This window comes from Saccostrea cucullata, unplaced genomic scaffold (genome assembly GCF_032062105.1).
Source record: "Saccostrea cucullata isolate Sc308-1 unplaced genomic scaffold, CSIRO_AGI_Scuc_v1 ctg194, whole genome shotgun sequence".
Lineage (NCBI taxonomy): Eukaryota > Metazoa > Mollusca > Bivalvia > Ostreida > Ostreidae > Saccostrea > Saccostrea cuccullata.
Genome location: NW_026939778.1, coordinates 313361 through 338649, shown reverse-complemented (window position 1 = coordinate 338649; position 25289 = coordinate 313361). Strand labels below are relative to the sequence as shown.

Below are 25289 nucleotides of genomic sequence, written 5' to 3'. Positions count from 1 at the left end.
GGAGAGGGTAAATAATTACTGTAATAGCAAAGCAAGATATCAATTTGAAAAGAGTCGTTTTTTTTGGTAATTTAAGCACCGTGACTTTGGAGTCACATCCCTACAACAGCTTCATTTTGATGCACTCCTAAATCTGGTAAAATGATTTAGTGCAGTTTAATGCGACAAAGACTGTGAAGCAAATTACGAAGTCAACCTTAAGTCAACCTTCACGTAAATCAGGTGTCTCAGTTATGAAGAAAGGTTTTGAAAGGAAATATTGTTTCTGTTTGAGTCAGCTGAAATCATTATAGTTATGTAGGAATTCAAAACCAGCTACCGCTTACAGGATATTTAGAATATAATTTTATTTTTAACCTATTACGATGACTGATCATATTATATTGTGAAGTTAATCTTATTCAAAAATGTGACAAAGGCAAAAACATTGCGGACAAAATATAAATAGATCGGTATAAATTTTATATTTAAATAGTTAGTACTAATGGTAGATAATATGACTGGAGTTTACAAGGCGAATTTAAAACAAAATCAAGAAGACGCTTCTTCAATCTTGACTTATGCGTTTTTAGAAAGGTAGAACTATGTTTAAAACAATAAAAAAAATCAAAACAATTTAGGTTCTGGCCCTACAAAGATGTTGAAGATCTAGACGTCAGAATTCCAGTCTACTGGAGGATGTTTTTTTTTTTTAAAGGAAAAAGATAGTTCTCTAAATTTTGCAAATAACGGCAAGTTGGTGAGACAATGTTCATTGACATATATATGTTCTGAACTGTTTGATTTAAATTACATCATTTAGATTTTGATAGTATAATTTCAAAATCCTAGGTCCAGGTGTTGCAAAGAATTCCGAAAAATAAAGATAAATGATGTACTTCAAAATAAATTTCAAATTGATATTCTAGTACAAAAGTATACATGTGAAAATTAATTACCAGTTAAACGTTGATTGGATATGTCATGCAAATTTCTTTGATTAACATAATTAAAACACATAAATTCTAGAGCAAACAAAAAGCTCTTATCCACGTTATATACTTTGGTAATATTTTTCTAAGAAGTGTTTTCCCCTTTACCTCACCTGTTGCATACTGAGACGTAGGCAGTGACGGATTAATAAAATCTTGGGCGGCCTATGAAGTCTCGCCAGATCTCGTTGCCTTCTCTGTAGTGTTTAAGGTGTTTGCCCTCGGAGGTGTCGGGTCATGGTGCTCGCTCCTCATTTGTATTTGTAAATTGGATTTTTGGATTTCAATATCTAAATTATTTGCAGATATCTATTAGGTAAGTATGGTTGCATTAATTTACAGTTGATTTTATAAATTAAATCGTCTTCTTGTGGGTTACTTGGAACAGAAAGATGATTTTGTTATTTCATTAAATATATTATATTAAAAATTAACTTTCAGAAATTAAATTAGAAAATTGTTTAAAAATTCAACCAGAAAACAAATTAAGATTATCGTATGCTTATTTTTGATAAATGTTTTATTAATTTCAAATAGACTAAAGGAATTCTCTTCAAGATCTCATATGAAGTAAGCTCAGATTTGCTTTCACTTTATGTTAACTTGAGATAAACAGGAATTTTTAAAAAAGATATTCAGATACGAAGACCTTTCGTTTTATCCCTATTTCGTTTCACTAAATAAAATAAGGTTATGATATTTAGAGTTTAATCAGGTCCTTTATAAAAAGTTATTGCCAAGTTCTTAAATATTTTTTTTTAAATTCTGATTTACATTATTTTCACAAATGTATGGTGAAATTGTCAAAAAATTATTTTAATATTATTCAAAAAGGACATCTGATAGTTGTGTATTTTGAAGTCAAACCTAGGATCACCCAATATTTTTAAGTCAATACATAAGCAAACACAACTTTTAAGGATTGCATTGTTTTAGATATGACCACACCACTCTTCCCCCTACCCCATCTCCTTTCGCCTCTTAGGATGCTAATGATTAGATTCTATATCTGCATTTTGTCCAATAAAACACAAGTCAATCTTTATATCCAAGTTATCTATGATTGGTGACTTCTTATGTGCCATGGTGTAATAAACGTAAAAGAAATAATGCTCTGTACTTATTTCAATATTCTGCTCGCGAGGTTTATTTTTAATGTTACAATTACATCCGAGGATTGTTTGTAAATGAAGTATAGATTAAAAAGACGTACGTGTTTAGCATAAAAATTATATAATCATCTCATTTTATGCATTGCCATCAACAACTATAGGGTATGAAAAAAGAGATATATATTTTCATATCCCATGATTTATTACGAGGGCCATGTCTCTCCATCGTCGTCAAATCTTCGTTAAGGATTTTATAGAAGGAAGTTATGTGATGTGGGTTTTCTTTTTATTTAACCTTTGATATTATAATAATTAAATCAAATCTATCAATGAATGTGTTAACTTAATTTGAAATTTAAAAAGAAAAATGTCGAATTTGCAACAATCACAAAAGTGTTCACAACATACTCCATTTTCAAATTGAATGCATTTTTAGTTAAGAATATAACCCACACAAGACAAGGATTTTATTTACGTTACAAACTAGAAAGAATATCCAATAATTTCTCATTCTTTAAAAGTAAACGTATTGGTTTTTGAAAAACGCAAGCTAATTTAAAGATGACGCATATTAAGGTATTTTTAATTATTTTTATTTGGGGAGACATAGTCTTAATAATTTATTCTTTTTTAGTCTTTTTTTTTCGACGTCTTAGTAAAAATATCCGTTTCAATTATTCTTTTCATTTACTCGTGTTATTCTATTTTTATGTGGTTTGTTATAGCGTTTTTGATTTGGTTTTATTCATTTTTTTTCAATTATGTTTAAAATACATTCAATCAATCATTTCGGTTTTTAGGTAATCAGTAAAAAGATCATGATCAGGAATTAGGTAACATTTGCTTAATTGATTTAAATAATTACAATTTTGGGGTCTGTTAGGAAGATTTTACTTGATCATACTTAAGCTGTGTAGATACTTTATTAATTTTTAATTTAAACATGGGTCACCGCAGAGCTAATAGATTTCATTAATTTGAATACCGGTGAAAATAGCAAAAAGGTAGATTTTTTTTAAAATGTACAGTAGATTAAGTTAGGTTTCATTCAAATGCCTGTTGTGAAAAAAACCACATTCCGGCCAGTTGGAATCTCAACAAGAAAATAATTTATGACTATGACAATTAACCATAAGACAATTTATTTCTACTTCGGATCTATCAATCATGAAGTAATTAACGCTAATATCAAGATCTTCAAACACACAGAAGTTTATGATATATACGACGTTGCTGATTTTTTTGATGCATGCAGGTCAATGACGGCGAAATTATTTTTGACAGCTCTGCGCTACCAAATACTTTGTACTGTCTAAAGAATCAACAAAGTATGTTAGATTTTGCCAAGAATTTTGACCAAATATATAACGCTGAGTAGTTATTCACCGCAAATAACTCTTCAAAGTCGATTAACAATAGCAATGTCCATGGAGAACGGTTACAATCCTGAAAAATATATTTAAATAGGTGTAAAATTTGAGAGTTGAATGACATATCATGTACAAACTTTCACAATTTATCAAACAGTATAATCCAGAAAGCTTCGATTAAAATCCATGTCTTAAAATACAATCTGACAAAAAGCATCTCTAAATGTTTAATTTTGTCACCTTTTGAATTATGTTTTTTTTCTAACTTTCCTCATTACCTATTTTATATTACAGAGTAATTTATTTACACGTTTTTGTCATAGGTTGGAGGCCTTTAGCAAAATGAGCCAGATGTTATTTAAACTGAACGTTTACCACGTGACATAAAAGTGCACCAATCACACAGTCACATTGACATCAACACGTCAATCAATTTTGGCTTTTGACTTCTCATTTACATGCCTTCATGCAAAAATTATAAAGATATTAATCAATATGTTTTCTTCATTTCACAGCCTTCGTTGATGCGATCATAAATAACAATGCGTAATATTTTGCGACAAATAATATTCACAGCCGTTTTCAAGTAACTTTATTTTGATTTCAGATATGGCAAAAATGGGAGTACGGAAGAATATTTTCAAAATTGGAATTTTCTTTGTAATGTGTTGTGGTGTTGTGTATAGTGACTCCGAAGATGAGGTCGGTACTACATCCGATAATAGTGATTCGGTGATAACACTCGCAACAACTGTAGCATATTCTGGTGGTGAACAAACACCACCTCCACAACCTACAGAGGACACATATTATAAAGAGGAGGATGATAATATGAATTTATTCGGAGGGTTTTTGACTGATCTGTATGAGAAAGAAAATGTTGCAAAAGTAGACGACGGGCAAATCACCACAGTCGACGAAGTTACAACCGAAAGCACGGTGAATCATGCTATTCAGGAGTCTAACGTCGTGCCTGATGTGTATTTGGATGATTCAGAAGAAGCAGAGGATTACGAGACATATGGAGGAGATTTTAACATTCTTGACAAAATAAGTTCCCAGTCTTCAAAAAAAGAAAGTAGTTCAGGTGGATCCGGCAGTTCGTCAAGTGATGAATCCTCATCTAGTGAAAATAATGAAGGAGTAAAGGATGATGGTTTGAACGTAAAATCAGACAGTATGTTAAGTTCAAGTGAAGTGGCACGCAGCTCAAACGAAGGATCAACAGGTTCGGATAGTTCAAGTAGTGAATCTAATGGTGGAAACAACCACGAATCAGGAGAGTTAGATGGAGATGTGAAATCCAACAATGGATTCAGTCTTACAGTTCCATCTGGAGACAGCAGCGACGATTCCTCCAGTGAAGATTCAGGTGATGGGAACTCTGAGAGAAAAAAATGCAAATGTAAGGATAAAGAAGGAGATGGTGATAACAAATCAGGATCTAGCGAGAATGGAGACGGGTCTAACAGTGGTGAATCAGGTAGTAGTAGTGACTCAGGCAGCAGTGGATCATTCAGTGGAAATACGGACGAAGATTCGTCACGTGGTGGAAAAGTCGGAGACCAAGGTGACTCAAGTAGTGGAGGTAGCTACTATGATTCTTATAGTGAAGAGTACAGTAGCAGTGAAAGTGTTGAAGAACCTGAGATCCCAACAGATAGCCCTAACACTCCAAACTCCCCTAAACAGGGACGGGACCATGGCCTTGATAAAGGTAATCTTCAACTTCACCTTCTAACTTTTATATACAAAAATGTTTACCTATTCGTTAAGGTTAAACCATTTTAAAAAAAAAATACATACAAAAGATGTATCATTTGTTTTATGAATTTCTGTACTTTTCTGCGAAAATTAGAAATGTTAGATGATTTTTCGTATTTGGCTTCTAGTAGAGAATGATGTGTGATCGGTGACAGCCCTATACATCTTTCAGCGTTCAAGAAATTATGATGGTGGTAGCTTTAGCATGCTTTGCATAAGAGAAATATGCTGGGACGTGAATTTGCCTGTTCTTTATTGCATGTACACCTTTCTTTCAGAACGAAAAGACTACGGTACTTCCATTCACCGTCTTTTCCAACATAATACCAACACTCTTGTAAAAGTAGTGAATAGATATTCCTCTGATACTCCATCTGGTCCAGGGGGAAATGATCTTTCTCGAAACTTCTTCCCTCGCATATCAACTCATCAGTCAAAATCTGGGCCTCCAATAGCATCTTATATTGTCCCACTTTCCACCACACCACCTCCAGTAAGTGGTGGACCGCCTAGCATCACAGAAATCACAAGAAAAGTACATATACGGGAATATCTTGAACCACCTGTTATCCGTGATTACAATCTGACCCCAAAAACCTCGTTCTGGTTGCCACCAGATGTCGCTAAACCTCCAGAGTGGCAGGATCAGAAAGAATGGATAAATATCAAAATTGACTTGGAGAAACCTGCTCACTGGATAGAAGATCCCAACTCTAATGGAAGCATCCCTCGTTGGAACATCCCATATATCCCTCCCGATTGGTTCAAAAAACAAAACGAAGAGAAACACACTACTCAGCTTCATTTCGAACTAACAACACCTGATCCCAATATGGTTCATTGGTCACCGAGGCCAAAGGAAGATAGGACGACACATGTTCCAGAATACTTAGCCAGGAAACGAGGTATATTGATATGTTGTGACTTCAAATAAAATATCTATTTCATTTTTAGGGAGACGTTATATTCGAGCGATAAACAGACATAGACGATGTATTTTGAAAAATATATTCGGTAAACTTTTTTAAAACGCACGAAAGCATGATTGCATGATTTTTTTTTATTTATGCATTTTGCATGGTAAACCAATTAAAGCAATGTTTATTTTTAAGCTTTGAGAAAAAGCGAAAATCGGTGTCCTTTTCATTTTGATTTTGTTAAATCCGTCGTTTTAGCTCCAACTTCCATTTATGTTTGATTTTATTAATCTTAAAAAGGTTTAGTTCTTGTATAGGGTTTCGTATAAAACGACGTAATCTCTTTTTCTTCTTCTTCGTCATCTTCGTCTTGCGTTTAGAACGATAACTTAAAGAACAAAATCAAAACTGCTTGAAGAAAAAAATAGACCAGAAATGTTTTAAAACGACAAAAAAGCCTAAAATTAGAACATCTATTCCAATTATTGCAGCAATTCAAATACTAGATATAAAACACAGATAAACATATGCATAGTACCTGCAATTTTAAGAAAAAGCAGAAAATATATAGATGACAATCAAATTAGCAATGATTTGCAAATAAGGTTGATTAACTTTAAATAAATTAAAATAAAATGAATAAAGTTTAAGAATTGGTCGGTGGTTGATAGATTCTATTACGTTATGTAGCACAAAGACAAGCGACAAGCTATTCCTCTAGGAACTATTAGCTTAAATGGCAATTTAGGAAATTGTTTTTGACATGTTTATGAAATGGAAAAGGCAATTATGCATTCTCATATGCCATATTTTATACAGAAATTTGAAATTAATAAATTGTGTGGTTTCTAATTACAATGTTTACTCAACTTCAAGTGAACATCCAGTAATATTTTCGCGTTATGCAATAATACAGCATTAAAAATGTTTTGTTTTCAACCATTAGGAAAAGACTACATAATTTACATTTTTAAACTTGCTTGACTTCAACAAACTTCGTTTCTCCGTTTGAACATGCAAATATCTTGATCATATACCTTCTAGTAATATATTAAACAAACGCTTTTTATATCAAAAAAGTGCCGTATATTTTTTTTTAACTTGAAGTGTTAAAGGTGATTGATTAGAATACATTTTTATGCTGTGTGCCGAGCTCTCAAGTCAATCAAAGAGTTCAGTTACATATAAAAATATTAAAATGTCACTTTAAAAGCAATTCCTCATACATTTTCTCTCAAAAGAATTAATTAAGCAGCCATTGAAGTTTGGTGCATGTAATTATTCATACTTTTTTTTATTAACAATGAATTTAAAAACAAACTGATTTGTTTCATTGACAGTCTGTGACAGGAAATTTGACATCGTGCTGGCAATAGATGGTACAGGCAACGAAAAGGACTTCGGGTATTTGAAAGGAGCTCTAGTACAACTCCTGGACCGGCTTATCATGGGGGAGAACAAGGTACAGGTGGGCGTGGTGTTGCTAGGTAATAACGACGCTCTACAGATACCTGTCAGTGGGGATCGTTCGGACCTGGAGGACAGGATTGCTCGATTAGGTTTACCTGAAGACAGCAACAGATATGATATTGGTACGCATGTTAAAAAGAGGACCGTGGTTTCTTGTAATTTTACCCCATCCTTTTTGCTGAAAGCTTGAAAACATATTTTATTCGTCTGTCTCCCTGTCCATTAACCCTTGTTATAATTTTTTGAATAATACAGGACTCACATGTTTCACATTTGCATTTCCTGTGACCCTTCCAAGTTAACGTATGACCTTGGCCTTGAAGTTTTAACTTGGCTTTGAAATTTTGCAAACTATTAAAAATTCATACAAAAAATAATCGTAAGATGGACACAAAATACAGTTCAAATGAGTCAACGATCATTAGTTCAGCTAATATGATCCTGAGAGCGGGGACCATTCTTCTCCAAATTAACTAGTTAAAATTGGAGTAAATTGTAAGAGCGTGGAAATAGTAAATGCATCTGAATAACTCAATTGACACTTTCTACTTATACATGTATGTCTTTTATAGCGTTGAAATCAGCTGGGGAACTTGTTGAGACACAGGGCAGGAAGGGCGTCTCTAAAGTAATAATCGTGATTGTCAATGATAAATCCCGATACGACTTTTACACCCAAATGGAAGCAGCACGTCTTCATAGAAGAGGAATCTCCGTATTTACCGTGGGTGTTGGATACAATACAAATGAAGAAGAATTAAAACTCATATCCTCTAAAGAAAACGAGATTATTCGTGTGAAGAATTACGTTCACCTTGTCTATCTGATGACTGGGTATGTCCAGCTGTTTTGTAACGTGGACGATAACTATCTTCTACCACCAACCCTAGCCCCACCTCATCAGACTGTAACGCCAAGAGGCAATATAATCACTAAACTGACTACAGACGTGAATTCAGAACCGACTCCTAGGGAAGCAAAAAGTAAGATAACAGTTTTAGGGATCTTGCAATTATAACGAATGTGTCTCTTCGTGAATCTTGAAATATAAATCTTATTTTTTATCTTTCAGTACTCTGTGAAGGTTGTAAAATGATCAATGGTGCTGGATTCAACAGTCATCCTAATAAATGTAACTTGTTTGTCCATTGTTATTATGGAGAAATTGGGCGTCTCAGAGCAATGATACAACGGTGTCCATTTGGTCAATTTTGGAATCAGACTATTCTATCTTGTCAGTATTCACAAAGATCCTATTGTCCTGTGGGTAAGTCATTTCCCCTCAAAAGAAAGAGGATAGAAATTCTATCATATCTTCGATGACCATTGAAATTATTTTAAAATTATGTACTGTTAAACAGATCGCTGCAGCAAGGTACGAGAGCAGGAGTACGAAGAAAAAGAAAACTGTCGCGCATTCTGGGAGTGTTCGAATGGCTATTCCATTGGAAGATGTTGCCGATTTGGATTTCAATATGTGAAAGGCAAAGGATGTGTCAGGGATGTTGATCAGACCTGTCGTAAAAGCTGCCCATTAAATTCACCTGTGGAATTGAACTCTTATAACAGTAAGCACATGCACGTAGAAAGTCGTTTAACTGCTGAACATAATATATTTTTGGTGTTATAACTTTGTTTATTCAAATAGTGTTTCGAATCAAATTTCACACAAACTGAAATAATCGTAACTATGTCTTTTAGCACCTACAAGGCCAGCTTGTGACAAAATTCCAATCGCTAACGATAGAAACAATTACAAGCAGCTAATGATGGGAATCGGATACGTCACAATGCCTTGTCCAGAGGGGACGCAATATAACGAAAGAAAGTGCACATGCTCAGTAATAGAACCCGGTTACCCTACATTTAAAGCGCCTGACGTCCAGAAACCGGTTGCTGGTAAGTTTCTAAGAAATATGCAGTTGAAGCATATATTTGTTAAGAGTGTTTTGAAGAATTAGTAAAGTACATTTGAAGAATTAAAATAATGATATATTAAGTATATTTATTCTTAAAAAGTATTTTTAAAAATATTTATTTTACAGGCTGTACACCTGAGGTGAAATTAAACTTCAATAATGGTGTCACAGATGCATCCGGAAAATGGACTTATATTAGTAATGAAAATGTAGGAGTTCAAGATGGAATGGGATTCTTCAATGGGAAAAGTCGATTGCTCATTCCTAGGTTCACAAATGTTGACTTCGGCAAAACCTTAGTAATACGTCTACGTTACAAGGAACTTGAAAAATTAGGGTTTAATGACTCACAAGCATTAATTAACAACGGAGATTGCGGCGATGTTGGATCCATTCAAGTTTTTACAAAACGCAATTTCGTTGGATATACGGTGAAAACAACACGACAACCCGGTCACGTGGCATTGCAACTTCACAAACCAGTAAGTTTATCTAATTATACAGAGCCTGGTGCAATACATCTATCATGTTGTAAATTTTGAATTTACCAGGGGGAAAAGTCATCGTGTTGTAAATTTTGAGGTAAATGCAAAATATACAACATGATACACGTACCTACATTTACCGAGATCATTTACTAATTTTATGGGCATAAATGAATGTTCTTTTCTTACTAATTTCTAGCTTTCGGAGTGGAAAGATGTCGAATATATTGTGTCTGATGGAAAACTTGAAGGTGTATTAAATGGAGCATACGCCTCAAAGAGTTCACTAGGTGCATATACATACCATTTATTAATCAATTTCATTTCAAATCTTAATTTCAAATGAAATTCAAAGTAAGGACAAGTACTTGAATAAACCAATGAATTTTAATATAAATATTTCAGGCGATGTAGAGTCAAGACAATGTGCTCTTCAGGTCGGTTTTGGACCTGGTCATAGAAACTTTCGAGGTTACCTATCTATGGTAAGTATATGTGTAAATATTCCCGATATAGTGGACCCAATGATTGTCCATTTAGAGAGTTTTTCTTCGCTTTGTCACGGCCTATTTTTGGTTTGTTATTCTGACACACATATTACATTTATTTATTTGGGGGATCTCAGTAGATGGTGATTTTATGGACGCATCGTAGAAAAGATATGTATGATATTTGACACCATTGTCAATCAAGTAGAACAATTCAGACGTACTTTTTCCGATTCACCAATCAACCATGAAATCGATAAAAAACTAAATCTCGCAAATAACTGATGTCTGCAATAATTATAAATAAACCACTGTATTAATTATAAATAACTGATCTACAAATCAAATACAAGATTAGACTATAAAAAGGGGTCCATTGGGTTTACAGGGAATATTTCCTGAAGTTTCATCAAAAAGAAATGGTTAAAAAAAAAATTAAGGTAAAAAAAAAAACTTTAGAAAATTCAAGTAGAGAACAATTTACGGTGAAACAAATTCATGAATAAAATTATATAACATGCTTCAATATAGTACATGTATATGTATTCCACGTGAATGTTCGTGTTGTAGTTTATGAAGTTAATTTATCTTTCATCTGTTTCAGTTGGAAATCTACCTATGCAAACCAGAAAAAGCGATGAAGTATTCTTGATAGGCTCTTCGTCCTTTACATGCTTAGAAATCCAGGTTTTAAAGGAGAACAAACTATATACAAAGTATTAGTATGATAAGACACGTTGAAAAATATATCACGAGATTATTTCAGTCAAAGTGCCTCTGGATTCCTATTTTTAAAATGACATAAGAAATCCTTCACTTTGAAAATACCTTTTCGAACACGCACGCCACAATCTGATTTGTTTTGTTTTTATATATATGCTCTAAGACGCAGCTGTGTTTCCTGTGCATCTTTTATACTGTATTTTCTGTGTACATATACCTCATACGTGTATCAACTAGCACACTTGTATATAAAACATCCTCCATATTAATATCATTATTTGATCGTTATAAATCAGGGATATAACAAGGCAGAATTAAAAAGTGATAATATCCGATTCCTATAAGTGTATATTACACAATAAAAAAGCGTTGACCATTGTGTTCATCGTGTGAGTTCTTTACAGTCACAATAGCATTAAGTTAACATTGAATTATGAAGTTATGGTTGTGTACAATCTGTGCTCATGCTGTGAAAAAGTTGTTTTTGTCTCATATTTTATATTAAATAATCTATGAAATCTCACATTATTTTCTTTTCTTTTTTTTTGCCTTGAAGCAATATACGTGTACATGCATTTACAGGCGTTTTAATATGAAGCAATTATAAGGGTCCTTAAACAGGTCGACACCACTACCTTATATGGAAGCCAATTTTCAACACGTGACGATATCTTCGTCACACCCGTTGCTAATCAAGTGAATGAGTCCCAAAGCATGACACTACTACGTGTTTTCGATTCAATGGCGACACGTGGTTTTCGTCGGTTTCTGCATAATATTCACTTCGTCAACGGAAAAACCGTAGAGCTTCTTTATCACTTTTTAAGTCCGAAATTAAAAGATTACATTCCCAAGACATTGCTCCATGCTCACATTTAATATTGGAGTTGTTTTAGATGATTAATATAGTTGCTTCGAAGGTTCGATTAATGTGCAAACGCTTTGATGTTAAAGTTTGCATGTACATTAAAAACTTTTTGATAACATTAGGGGTTAAATAATAATAGGGCACCTTGTACTGCTGTCTAAAACTATGTACACGTATATCACGTGAAAAAAACCTCAATGCTTTATCGACACGATAGCACGTACTGTACGTCTCTTCGAACAATGGTTTAGGCCGATGTATTAAAAGGTTGATATAATGCTTCATAAAGCAAATTTTGTAAATATGAGCATAGAAATGAAAGATTATACATCATTTTAAATATTTTTCCATAAATCTAAAAAAAGAATTGAAAATAAGTTTCCAAGGGACAATTAAAGTTGGCCTATATTTACAACACAACTTAGTACTTGTAGTAGCCCACAATGCATTGCGACCCATTCATCAGTGGGTAAAGTAAACAGATAGCTAACTTACATGCAAATTTATGCTGACGTCAGAAAATCTAGTGGTCTCGACCTGATCAACGATAGTGGGAAACATTGGATAATTTGCATAACAGGCGAAGCCCGTTATGAATAAATTATCCCATGTTTCCCACTATCGTTGATGTCCCTGGCATACTATACTAACTAGACCGTGACTCCTTATATTTCCATTTCATTGTGAAAAAAAATTGTAGATTTAGACTTTAAAAATGTAGACATAGATTTGATTTACACGAGGACTCCCATGCCAATTTAAATCGTCCTTGCCCACTGTTGTCAGCAACAAAGGCAGCCGCACGAGATTTACATGCATATTGGCCTCCTTGGCGTCAGACACAGAGACATGCGCACGAGATTTGCATGCATATTAGGCCCCCTTAGCTCCTGACCTAACTACTTACCTAATTTACATTCCGGTAGAATTATCAAAAATCAATTCTACTAACTTTCAAAGATTTATCACAGAGAAAAAAATTAGAAATGGAAACATTACTTAGTATATTATTTTTTCAAATAGTTAACGTTTGATCAAATTGAACTGAATATTTTGGGGAAACTAGACTGTAGAATATCAGGGATTTGTGTGAGTATGTCTTTAAATTATTCTTTTAAAGTTGTTTAACAATTTAAAAAATGAACGGGGAATAAAATCCCTTGTCACAAAGCTAATTAATTCAATGCTCTCTAATTCTAAAGCAACAATATATTTTACTCTCAAGAAAGAATAAAGAATCCAATGATAGATGGAGATTTATAATCCGAGTATGACAAATATATGATAAACTGTGACGGCACAATCGTCTTTTTTCAAATTTTGTTTCTTTCAAATAATTCAAAGAAAATCTATTTGCAGAAATTCCCACATGTCCGTAGGCCAAAGGGATTTTAATTAATTTACACTACTGGTTCTTGACTGGTTTTTCTGACCAAGTTTTGTTTTACTTGGTAACCTAGAAGTGACAGTTTGATTTATTTTTACATTGCACGAATGGAATACCCAGTAGTGTTTTCTTCACTCTCAGCACAAAATACTCTAATGAATATGACATAAGCGACCCTACTTTTGTATAAATTAATCACTGTCATATTAAAGCAATGCATGTGGCCTTTAATTTGTGCACTGTTACATTTTTACACATGTTTTTCAAAAATAAATGTCATATTACTGCATCTCTCTCTTTCAATATGGTTGACACGTTATTTACATATTCTAGCAGGATCTAAAAAATCCCTTTTAAAGCATGTTGGCATTATCTTTGACAAACTCGTCAAGAATCATGTTCAAATTTAATCAACACACTTCAGGAATTCATCAACTTTTATATTGGGTAGCAGATAAAAACAACATAAAAGTTGTCAGTGTTTCACATTTTATATGTTGTCAAAAGAATTAGTTAACATGCAATGGCATAATTTTCAACATTATTCTGACACACACCCATTAAACTTGGTACAAAAATCTACATTAACAAACGAGAATAGAAAAAAAACAAAAAAGGACAAGAAATATTGCGTAATTGAACAGACTTGATTTGATTATAAAAATATGTTAGTCAATGTACGTGATTCTCGAATCAACTCTCTGTGGTACTTTAAAAAGTATAGCAAGGAAGCCACATGAAGCTGAAAGAGGTCTGTGGTAGAGAAACTCACATTCTTCAAATTTTAAAGCTTAAAAAAGTTTGTGTGCAGATAGTTGAATTTTTTACACTTTGGTTAGTTTTTGTTCAGATAGTTGGCTTTCTAAGCCTCTATTCGTCTTTGTTCAGTTAGACGACTTTCTAAACTAAAATTAGTCTGTGTTCAGATAGTTGGCTTTCTAAGCTTTAGTTAGTTTTATTCAGTAACTTGAGTTTCTGTGTTCAGATAATTGACTTTCTAAACTTTTATTAGTCTTTATTCAAATATTTGAATTTTCTAAACTTTTAGTTGACTTTCGAAACTTTTTATTTATGTTCAGTGGTTGATTTTTTTTTTTTTTTTTTTTTTTTTTAGCTTTTATTAATCTTTGTACATATACCAGTAGTTGACTTTCTGGGCTTGAGTCGATGATCAGTTAGTTGACTTTGTTCAGATCGAAAGATTAATAGGAGATTCTTCTGCAATAATGTTACAGAAAGGATGTTACTAACAAGTTAGTACTCTGTTCTGGAGAATGGTTAAGAATTAGTTCTCTAAGCATCTCTCAGCTCATGAATCAAGGATATTGATTCTATTAAACATGTGAAACATTAGTGAAAATTTTTTTTCTTAATCAATATTAAATTCAGTACTGCGTTAAGTGTAAAATTCATGACTATTTACCTGTATATGTATAGGTATAAGAAGAAAGCTATTCCTACATGATCTGACAGAGAATTCGTTTGAAAAAAAAGAAGAAAAATTTCAATAATTGTGAAAACACTTTAAAACACATATTTATGTTATATTAAGTATGCTGTAAAATACATAAATGTATTTTGGATTGCTCAAAAACTATTTCATTTAAAAATCATCAAATTTAGTTCATATAGGCCTAAAAAATTCCTAAATAAGTAGATTATGCATTTATGTCAATGTGGGGGAATGGTAAGAGTCAATGAAGATTACTTAGCTCTCCCATTTTGATATTCTTTTTTTAACTTTTAATTTTTTTATATTTTTATTTCAATGTTTTTATGGGCCTCCAAAATTGTATTTTTTAAAAACTCATGAAAATTCATACAAATTAATTTATTAATCAGGGTATTCATTCCTGTCAACCATCTTAATATATGAGTTCATAATAAACCACACAAGAGCCATCAAAATTCACATCGCACAATTTGTTCAAACATTAATTACAGATAAGAGTTAAATATGACACAGATTTTCTCAAAAAATAAAAACACACCCATCTAATTCCTTGTAACATACATTCCATGCCTGATAAAACTCTATGTCTTTGAAAATGAGTTGATTAATGGAAAAGGTTCACTCTGTCATTTTTCATCATGTTCATGCAATCAAGTCAATGTCTCTTTTATCAGAGTATTTTCCGAGGTACACATTTTTTCTTACAAATATAATTATCAAAAATAAAGAGCAACAAACTAAAAGGAAAAAAATCTTGAAATTTTCAGTGCAGTCTATATGAAAGTACAAATATTTGAATTAGTGTAAAGAATAATTTTCCATATCTTTCTCAATCTCTTAGAATGCTTAATGAATACATGTAAAATATTTAGTAATCAACACTGCATTTACTGATAGTGTTTCATCAGTAAGAAATTAATATTGTTAACCAAACAGCACTGAATTTTTAAATTTTCTACCTTTTAAATTTAGTAACAAAACTTATTTAACTGTTTTTGTAAAACTCAATATCAGTTCAAAAAGTATCATCTGACATTAATTTGTTAAAGTATATTCTACAACAGTTAGTTATTCCAGTAAGGAGGAACAATATAATTGGCACATCGGCAAAGACACATAATTAAGTACAGGTATTTCAAAGAAATATTACTTCAATCCTGGGATTTTTTTAAAATTAAAACCAATAAAAACATAATTATTATAGTTAAACTCTAACTACACTAGTGAAAATTAATCCATTTTAATTCGATTGTCCACTCGCACCACTATCATAGCAAACCCGAGTAAAATACACAAATCGTCTATGATAAGTCTCACTTGATTCCAGAATAACATTCCCTTAGTCTCCACCCAAAAATTAATGTCACAGTCCACGAAGATTGTTAAAATTCCAAACACACCAATCACCGTTATAGACATGTCTCTCAGGAAATGGCCAGAGAAAAAACTAATGGCACCAGCGGCCAGGACCAGTGTGAAAAAATACCTAGTCCAGTCCCCCCCAGGAATATGTGAGAGGAAGGCCCGTCTATCCTCAGCACTGTTGTTGAGGATGTACACATAAGCCATGAGGAATATCCCAACAACTGTCTCTCCCAGCTTCTGTAGTTGTTTAGATGGTAAGTTTTCAAAGAGGGATGAAAATAGGAGGAATATACCCACACAGCCAATGTGACGAGAGGCTATTCTGATCTGAATAAATATAAATAAAAACATCAATTATTATATATAAAAAACATAAATCTTTTGAGTTAAAACAATTGAATTAATTCCTAGCTCTCTGATTCCCTGAGATCCAAAACTTGACAAAGAATAGTTGCTCCCCCCCCCTTCCCCACTTTCTGAAAGTAGAACAGATAGGTCATGAGCCAAAGTACTGTAGATTCCTAATAATATGCAAGGTATTAATTTCGCGAGAAGCCTCACTCGCAAAATAATATTACTCGCTTTTATTTTTAGGGTGCTGAAATCCATTTAAATTCTATTGATCAACTTGGATTATTATTCTCGCAATTTGATGTTAAAGAGCCAGTATGTGATAAAAAGTATTTGCAAAAAATAAGGAATCTACAGTGTGAACTGAATAAGACACATCTTGGTTCATACTTTGGCTCATGACCTATAGCTCTGTTCTACTTTCAGAAAATTTCCTTGGTTCTGCATTTCAAGGTGTTTCACTTTTTTACACTAGGCCTGCTTAAATGTGGTCCTGTCCTGTGTGTTCATTGATTACACAGGACTGAATGTCAAGTGTGGTCCAAAAAACTTTTATATAGATCGTCATTTACTCATTGAATAAATAATAAAACAATTATTGAATTTTTTTCAAACAATGCACTGATTTAGCCACTTTTGATGCACATGACCCTTCTTTTAAACAAGCTTGAATCTTTTTCACACAAGGATTCTATGTGACAAGTTTGGTTGAAATTGACCCAGTGATTCTTGAGAGGAAGTTGAAAATGTAAAAAAAAAGTTTACAGACAACACAGGACAAACAACAGAGAGATGGATACAACTTTTGATCAGAAAAGCTCACTTGAGCTCTTAAAGTAATGTGCAATTAATGTCATAATTGCTGTTGGAGATAATTAATTTTAAAATATCTTGTTCATAAATTGGGGACGCCCGATGGCCCTCTGGTAAGAGCACAGATTAAACCAGATTTGTACCTCATTCAGAAACTTCAGGCCTATTTACAGGGACTGACTTGTAAGATTGATATGATTTCACATCTGACTCCAGTGTTTCATTTACATTGTATGATTTGTCATATATATATGTAGTTCATTTATTTTCTTATTGTTTTCAATTTAATAATGGAAAACAGCAATTACAAACCCCCTTTCTGTTTCCTAATGAATGCAGCTACATATCATTTGAATACAAGAGGACATGGGCAAAACCTTGGCTAGATTATGGTACTGTAAATATTATTCCATAAGTACGGTATTGGTCATGGGAGCTAAAAATAGGTTTCATTTTTTTTTCAGACAAAACTGTATGTATAATTTGTTAACCAATAGGTCTGTTCAGTTTTACTTTCTGCAATTATTAATTCAAGTACATGAATATAATGAATATTCCCATTAGAGTTGCCATTAAGCTTAAATATATAACATTAATCTGGAGCAACCAACAAAAAAAAACACTGGTTAATTGTACCTAATTCAGATCAGCCTTTCTGACCTTGCTTACTGTAGATTCCTAGATATACACATGGAATTAATTATCGCGTAATTTCGCAAGAAGCACCATACGCGAAATAAAATTACTCGCCTTTATTTTACTGGAGCTGAAATCTATGTAAAATCTCTTGACCAACCGTCCATTTGCAAATTATTACTCTCGCGATTTGACGTTGAAGAGCCCATTACTGATAATAAGTACTTGCGAAAAATAACGAATCTACAGTATCATGCTTATGATAGGTTAAAACCATCTGACTTGCCAGAAAGAAAAGAACATGCCTCTATTCCATCTGACCTCATATCTAACTTATGATTTTTCTATTTACATGGTATGATTTGTATGATGTATGTGGCAAGTCACATCTTAAAATCAAACCTTCAAAGGGGAAAGAGCTGGGCTTTTAAAAAGTCATCAAAAATACCAAAATACAATGTATGAGAAATTCTAAATGATAATCATTGATTTTTACTGAATCATTTAATGGAAAATTATATTTACTACTCCCCTGAGATAACATATTTTTAACTGGGGTATTAAACAAAGAAAGACAACTCTAACTGTTCTACAAACAGGAACATACAAAAACATAAAGGAAGACAACTGTAACTCATCTACATACATGAACATAGAAAAAGAAATTATCTTTGACTCACCTTCTGCCACTGGGTGTAGCCAACCTGTGGGTTTGTAAACATAGTGTACACAAGGTAAAGTATTTGTCCACAATAGACCAGGGACACTTCCTTACATTTGTATCTGAAGGACAGCAGAAATCCACAGGCCACAAATATACCAATGTGTGTGTAGATCACTTTGGGAGGAATTGGTGGGTAGCTGTAAAAAGAAATAATTTTTTTAAAACTGTAATTACTTAGGCCATCTTTATAAGGTTGTTTGGTTGTCCTTTCCTGACAGACTGACGAACAATGGTCAAAACTAAAAACTTTTTTAAACCAGGAGACAATATTTTTTTTTCTTTTTTATTCCTCTTATCCTGTCAACAAATATGTAGAAATTTTCTGGAAAAAAAAAAAAAAGATTTTCCAACCCACCTCCCAAATAATTTTATCCTGAGTCCTGAGAGGGCAATCAAACTTTTTTTTTAAAGACAATCTGATTAAAATTACATGTTAGATCTGCTCACATACTCGCTACACTAACATCTTAATTAGACGACCTTATTGTGACAGATTTTCCTTCAAACTTTAGAGACATTCAAGTTTTATTTCTTAGGTTATGATAATTTTATTCATTCATCAATGTTGTACAAAAAAATTGAAGAAGTTCTTCTTCTAAAACTGCTTGAATGTAATTCCCTTGGTTTTTTTCAGATATGCATCCCGATAATATATATGTATGGTGAATATACAGCTATAAACATTTACTCTTGTTTACCCCCGAAAAAGACTAAGAGAGCTAAAACAGCAAAAGTTATATTAAATAACACTTGATTCCCTATTTTATACATGTATGAGTATTTAATATCCTGCATTGATTCACACACATTAAGAGCCATTCTCTGTAATGATTTGAAATTTTATATAGGAGCTGTGGCACGCATAGTCTCAGAATTTCTCCAAACTCTCTATGATAAAAGTCATTGATACCCTAAACTGAAATCAGGCAAAAATTGGTTGCTATGCTTTATAGTTACCATGACAACATGTCTTAAAGTTCGAAAAATGGCATATCTTAACATGTTTAGAGCCCCATAGTTAACATTTGCGGCAAAACAAACAATTGGCAATGACTGTTTCCAAAAAGTTGAAGGTCAGATGTCTCAAATGCATGATAAACATGTTTGGTAAATCAACTATTACATACGTTACTATGGTAACAAAGTATTCAAAAGTAAAAAAAAAATTCATTGAATTTTATAAATTCATACACGTGAAAAGAAAAAGCAATTATAGGATGAAATGTGACCAAATAATAGAAAAAAGAGCTTTGAAACATATACCAAGAACAAAATATGATATTTCATATTGGTTGGCAATGGTTGCCAAGGTTTTTATTCCAAAGAGAGCCTTCAAAGTAACACTCTGTATTTTCAAATCTGATCCTATCTTTTAAAAAAGCAGATTTCCCCATAACTAATGATCAATTTTGTGCTCCTAGTTTTCCCATTTGAAAAAATTCAGATTAGATTCTTTAAATAGAGCGTTGCTATGGAAATAAGCAGAAAATATATGCTTAAAAACCTGAAAAATATTTTCTTTCCTTGGATACGTACCCTTAAATGTAGATTCCCAAAACTTTTATGATTGATATTTATTAACAGATAACCTGACTTTTAATTTTGACTATCATCCAATCACTAAGTGGATGCAAGAAGTTGGCACACAGGGTTTAATATTGATATAAAGTTCACAAAATCGAACATTTTCCCTTCTTGGTAACCATAGCAACAGTGTTGTATTCTTCATCAAATTTTATCAATATATGATATTCAACTTCAATTCTAACAGATAAGTACTATTCAAGCTGAGTCCTTTAATTTGTTTCTTGATTATATGGCAATTTAATTCTTAATGCAGCGAAAAATAATTCACTTTTAAGCACTGGTACTTTGTTTCCATGGTAACACTGCAAAGTAGCAATTACACCCAATTTTTCTCATGTATTTGGTGATGCAAGGTCCTAAGGATGCATATTTGCCAGTCTTGAATTTTGATGTTTTTCCTCAAGAAAGTAGCATTAACCCAATCTTAGTTACTGGTTTTGCATGGTTACACTGTGTTACCATGGCAACCATAAAAGTTATTTATAGAATGATATTGCTTACACTTATATACTTAAGGTCAAACATTTTCATTGTTTTTCTTAAGTCGTTGATTGAGTTTGAGCATGTAACACCTACCATTAGTGAATACGGAGTGTTTTTCAGCATATTTCAGCATTTTAAATGTATTCCAAATGTACCCTTGGTTACCACTTACTTATATATTCTAAACAGTTTCTTTACAGTATAAGTGAAATCAAGGTGACATGTTTTTGTGAGAATGGTTTGTTTGCTTTTTCTAGTTTTTATTAAGCCACAGTCAAGATTTAAAATGGCTGAAAATCTCAATTTTTCAAACTTTTCCGGCTGTTGCCATAGCAACCGAGACACTTAGCAACGAAATTTTGTTTGATATTTGTTTCTAGTGACAAGTACTATGCATGGGTGAAGTTTCATCAAAATCGGTGACCATGCGTGGCAACGAAGTTCAAGTGGTTACAGAGAATGGCTATTAAATCCTGAGAACATATTCAGGGTTAACGACGGCGACCAGTACATTTTTTAAAAGATTTAATAAAGTAAGGTAAATGATTTATTTATGACAATAAAGGACAACATTCTGCGTTTCAACTGGCAAACTTTTTCTTGTATTTTTTGAATAAAAATCGAAGTTTTTAGAGTTTGAAGCTAGGCACGGAGGAATTAATGGCGGCTCGTTAGGTCCCTTCTCCCCTATTATTCTAAATACCCGATTTTTCCAAGATTGTCTCAAGTCCCTGTGTCTTAAATGAAGGTTTATTTATGAAAATTAAAATCAGATATCGCTTTTTCACCATATATCTTACAAGGGATTGTTTCTCTGCCGGATTTTACGTACGTGGAAAATTTAAAACGCTTTGCTGATTAATATCAACATGGTTTAGTTTTTATACAGGTCCAGGAAAATCACTATATTTAGCTAAATAGCTAAATCTACCTATATAGCTTTATTTACCTATATAATACAGCTTTATTTAGCTATTTCAGAGTAATTTCTGTTTTATGAAAATCAGACAGAAAGTCGCATAATGAGGCAGTATTAGTTTTCAACTCTGAAATGGACTGAAAACAATTCACCAAAAACCCACTTTTAAAATTGTTTCTCCTTTTGTGCAATTGCAATCAAAGATCTAAAAGTTTTGGGGGTATGTATAACAGACTTAGTCTGTGATGAGCAGCTACTTTAACAAAGAAAAGCAGTTTCGGTCAACAAGGTAATTGATTGGTAATAATTCAGCACAATGCAAGGCAATCCTACTTAGTCATGCCTCATCGCACTTCCAGTGAAGGACAGCTATCCAAACAATAGAGATGCCTGTTTCGGTTAAAAGTGTTTAAAAGAGGCAATGTTTTTACTATCTATGCACTAGCTTGTTTTTATCAAACCTTTAAAAAAAATCAGAGCAACTTTTTGTCTGCTTTTCATAAAACAGAAATTTATTCTAAGATAGCTAAATAAAGCTATATTATGTAGGTAAAAAAGCTATATAGGTAAATTAAGCTATATAGCTAAATATAGTGATTTTTCCTTGACCGGTTATAGACAAACAACTTGCAGCATTGACACATATTAAAAAAAAATTAGGAAGTGTCTATCCGCACGACGGTCGTGCCGATTATATTCGTTATTCGCACGACGGTCGTGCTGATTATATTCGTTATTCGCACGACGGTCGTGCCGATTAGAAATCTTATCCGCACGACAATAAAAAGAGAGATAACTCCTCTAAAATATTGTGATGACTTATTGTGCACGCTGTTTTGCTTTAAAAATGGCAGTTAAATGGCGTGAAATGGCAAGTCATCATAAAAATAATAGGGCATTAAAAAAATTTGGCTTTAACCCCCCCCCCCCCCCCCATGTAATAGGATTTTCTATCTTTTTTTTTTGCTTGTCAACTTCTTCAGGTAAGTAAAAAAAAAAAAAAATTCTGGGTACACCCACGTTCACAAACGAATACCCCTCTAATATTATGTATAGAGGAGTATTTTTTGTATGGAACGGTTATCTTCAGTCTTTTAACTAAATTTTTCGCATTGAAAACATGAAAAGACAGTGTAATAAATATAAATTGTAAAATAAAAAAAAAAATCAAGGGGTCATATATTAGTGTGTGGCACTGTACCTCTGGGGTCATCCATCCCATTTCCTTTTCAGACCAGATCTGCAGCTATTATACAAATTGTGCTACATGTTTGTTGTTTTTTGTTATTTAACACGTACATATGAACGGTTTCGCTTTAAGACTATTAATGAAGTCAAAATGTTTTAAGAGTTCGAGTTATTTTTGAGACAATCCTTTTAAAAAGTAAAAGAGTTATTTCTACATAATATGTTGATTAAATATTTTGTCACAATATCACGCTCTTTCTTTACTTATTTATGGGAAAGATATTTCTTTGTGATAAATATAATATACAACCACTGGACCTTTTTAACCTTTCTTATATCGTAAAGTAAAAAAAAAATCCCCATATTTCAATGTTATTATTATTGCTGCAGCATGGGGAATTTTTCATTTATTAAGAGAAATGTTTAAAACGTCAATTGACTTAGATTAGAACCGTAATACACTTTTGTTTATCAGCAGAACTAGAATTATTATTATTCTTCAAATCTTTCGAGTACTGGTTTGTCATAGCTTTTGATACTGCACGTCAATTCTCGTTTTTAAAATTCCCCCGGGTGATCAATGGCCCGCCCCAAGGTAAGAATCGGCCGAAGTTGGCCAGAGAGATCGGAGGATAAAATGAGATAGCGCAAAAATGGAGGAAGGGATGGATGTAGGCGACACATTCGATACTTATGAAGATTTTGAAAAAGCTTTAGAAGCCTACTGCGAAAGAGAAAATGTTCAATACACCATCACAGACAGCAAATCAACAAAAAGCGAGAATCTAAAAGTGAAAAGACCTTATGATGAAAAATTTCGATTCAGATTTGTAAAATATGAATGTAAGCACGGGCCGAAGAACAAGAAGAAAAAAGTGAAAGGACTTGGGCTTCAACCAAATCAGAGGTATAGTAATAATTATGAATGTCATTGAATTAATGTTTAGGACATATGCAACATAGTGATGAATATAATTGGAAAATTGATTTATTTATTGATTTTACAAAACATTTGAATTACAATTACATGAACAAAATATTTATTTTAAAGAAAAAGAAATATGTAATCTCTTATACGTGCATAATGTGGTATATAACCATTGGTCAGTCCAAAGACTATTTCTACCTATGCAGCTAAGTAATAGTAGCATAGTAATTTTTGCAAAATTGTTGCTTTAATTACGAAGTTTTGAATTTTTTGCCACAGTTTTGTTGTATTCATTATCATTTGTTTTACCAGTGTGCACAATAAGTTGTGGGTATTTTAGAGGAGTTATCTCTCTTTTTATTGTCGTGCGGATAAGATTTCTAATCGGCACGACCGTCGTGCGAATAACGAATATAATCGGCACGACCGTCGTGCGGATAGCCTCGGCCAAAAAATTAAAGGTTTTAATCTTCTCGCAGGCCATTTTAAACAACATTTGAAAAAAAAAAACACGTTCTTCCGCACTACTTTTTAGACGATGACAGAGGTATAAGCGGAACGATAACTCTGGGTAGAGATTGTGTGTTAACCTATCTAAAAACCGAATTTCCTCGATACAACTTTGTTATCTGAAAAAAAATCTAATCAATGCAAAGAGAAATTAAAATAAAAAATATATTTTTAACATACCTTTCCTTTTGTGCACGCTCTGCAAGTAAAAGAAGTAAGCTAATAGCATTGAAGAATGGAAAACGTGCTATAAAAAATTCCGGCATTTTTCTCAAAAACTGTGACGACGCCATTTTTTCCAGATCATAAAAATGTTTTAAATTAATGCATTAACTTGTACAAGGAAAACTCTTACGATAAGTCTTTGCCGGGACAACTCGGGTTTGGAGAAAGGGGTATGACCGGGTTAAATAATCCACCCAATGCCAACTGGAATATTTTGAAATATTATACTTTCATGTAAATTAGTTGAATCTGATTGGTCGAGAAACATTTGCTAAAAAACACTATTACCCGCTGAATAATTAAGCCACGCCCTCCAGCGTAGCAACAGTCAACATTGCTTGACGACGGGTGATATTCCAAAAAATAGCGACTGCGCAGACTTTATGCGCGCACGGTTCACTGTTATATGTATTTGTATAAAACACTCAGTATAATATAATAAATATTGCATGTAGTTGAGTGTAACATTGAAATTTTCACCCCTCGAAAACCATTGTCATCCTCGGCTGCGCCTCGGTTGACAATGGTTTTCTTGGGGTGAAAATTTTCAATGTTACACTCAACTACATGCAAATATTTATAAAATACTGTATAAGATGAAAAAAGAGAGAAACTGCTCTTCTGAGCAATAAA

General features: G+C 32.8%; 2 protein-coding genes across 2 annotated transcripts; one reads left to right on the top strand and one right to left on the bottom strand.

Annotated features, from left to right (window-relative positions):
- The first annotated feature begins 1141 nt into the window (after positions 1–1141).
- Positions 1142–11742, top strand: LOC134253916 (uncharacterized). Its single transcript, XM_062736490.1, has 12 exons — positions 1142–1287; positions 4061–5170; positions 5496–6122; positions 7475–7726; positions 8177–8587; positions 8677–8871; positions 8966–9172; positions 9306–9503; positions 9650–10005; positions 10208–10298; positions 10414–10493; positions 11101–11742. Exons 2-12 carry the CDS (start codon positions 4063–4065, stop codon positions 11146–11148), a joined length of 3573 nt encoding a protein of 1190 aa, XP_062592474.1. The 5' UTR covers positions 1142–1287; positions 4061–4062; the 3' UTR covers positions 11149–11742.
- Positions 11743–14980: 3238 nt separating this feature from the next.
- Positions 14981–24865, bottom strand: LOC134253922 (transmembrane protein 101-like). Its single transcript, XM_062736498.1, has 3 exons — positions 24612–24865; positions 18773–18953; positions 14981–16619 (listed from the first exon to the last, which is right to left on the bottom strand). Exons 1-3 carry the CDS (start codon positions 24722–24724, stop codon positions 16158–16160), a joined length of 756 nt encoding a protein of 251 aa, XP_062592482.1. The 5' UTR covers positions 24725–24865; the 3' UTR covers positions 14981–16157.
- Positions 24866–25289: the final 424 nt, after the last annotated feature.

Coding starts and splice junctions, on each gene's coding strand:
- LOC134253916 (XM_062736490.1), top strand. CDS start 4,063: ATGGCAAAAATGGGAGTACGGAAGAATATTTTCAAAATTGGAATTTTC. Junction 8,872..8,965: donor AAGATCCTATTGTCCTGTGG/GTAAGTCATTTC, acceptor ACTGTTAAACAG/ATCGCTGCAGCAAGGTACGA. Junction 10,299..10,413: donor CGCCTCAAAGAGTTCACTAG/GTGCATATACAT, acceptor TAAATATTTCAG/GCGATGTAGAGTCAAGACAA.
- LOC134253922 (XM_062736498.1), bottom strand. CDS start 24,724: ATGGCGTCGTCACAGTTTTTGAGAAAAATGCCGGAATTTTTTATAGCA. Junction 18,954..24,611: donor GAGCGTGCACAAAAGGAAAG/GTATGTTAAAAA, acceptor TTCTTTTTACAG/CTACCCACCAATTCCTCCCA. Junction 16,620..18,772: donor GCTACACCCAGTGGCAGAAG/GTGAGTCAAAGA, acceptor ATATTTATTCAG/ATCAGAATAGCCTCTCGTCA.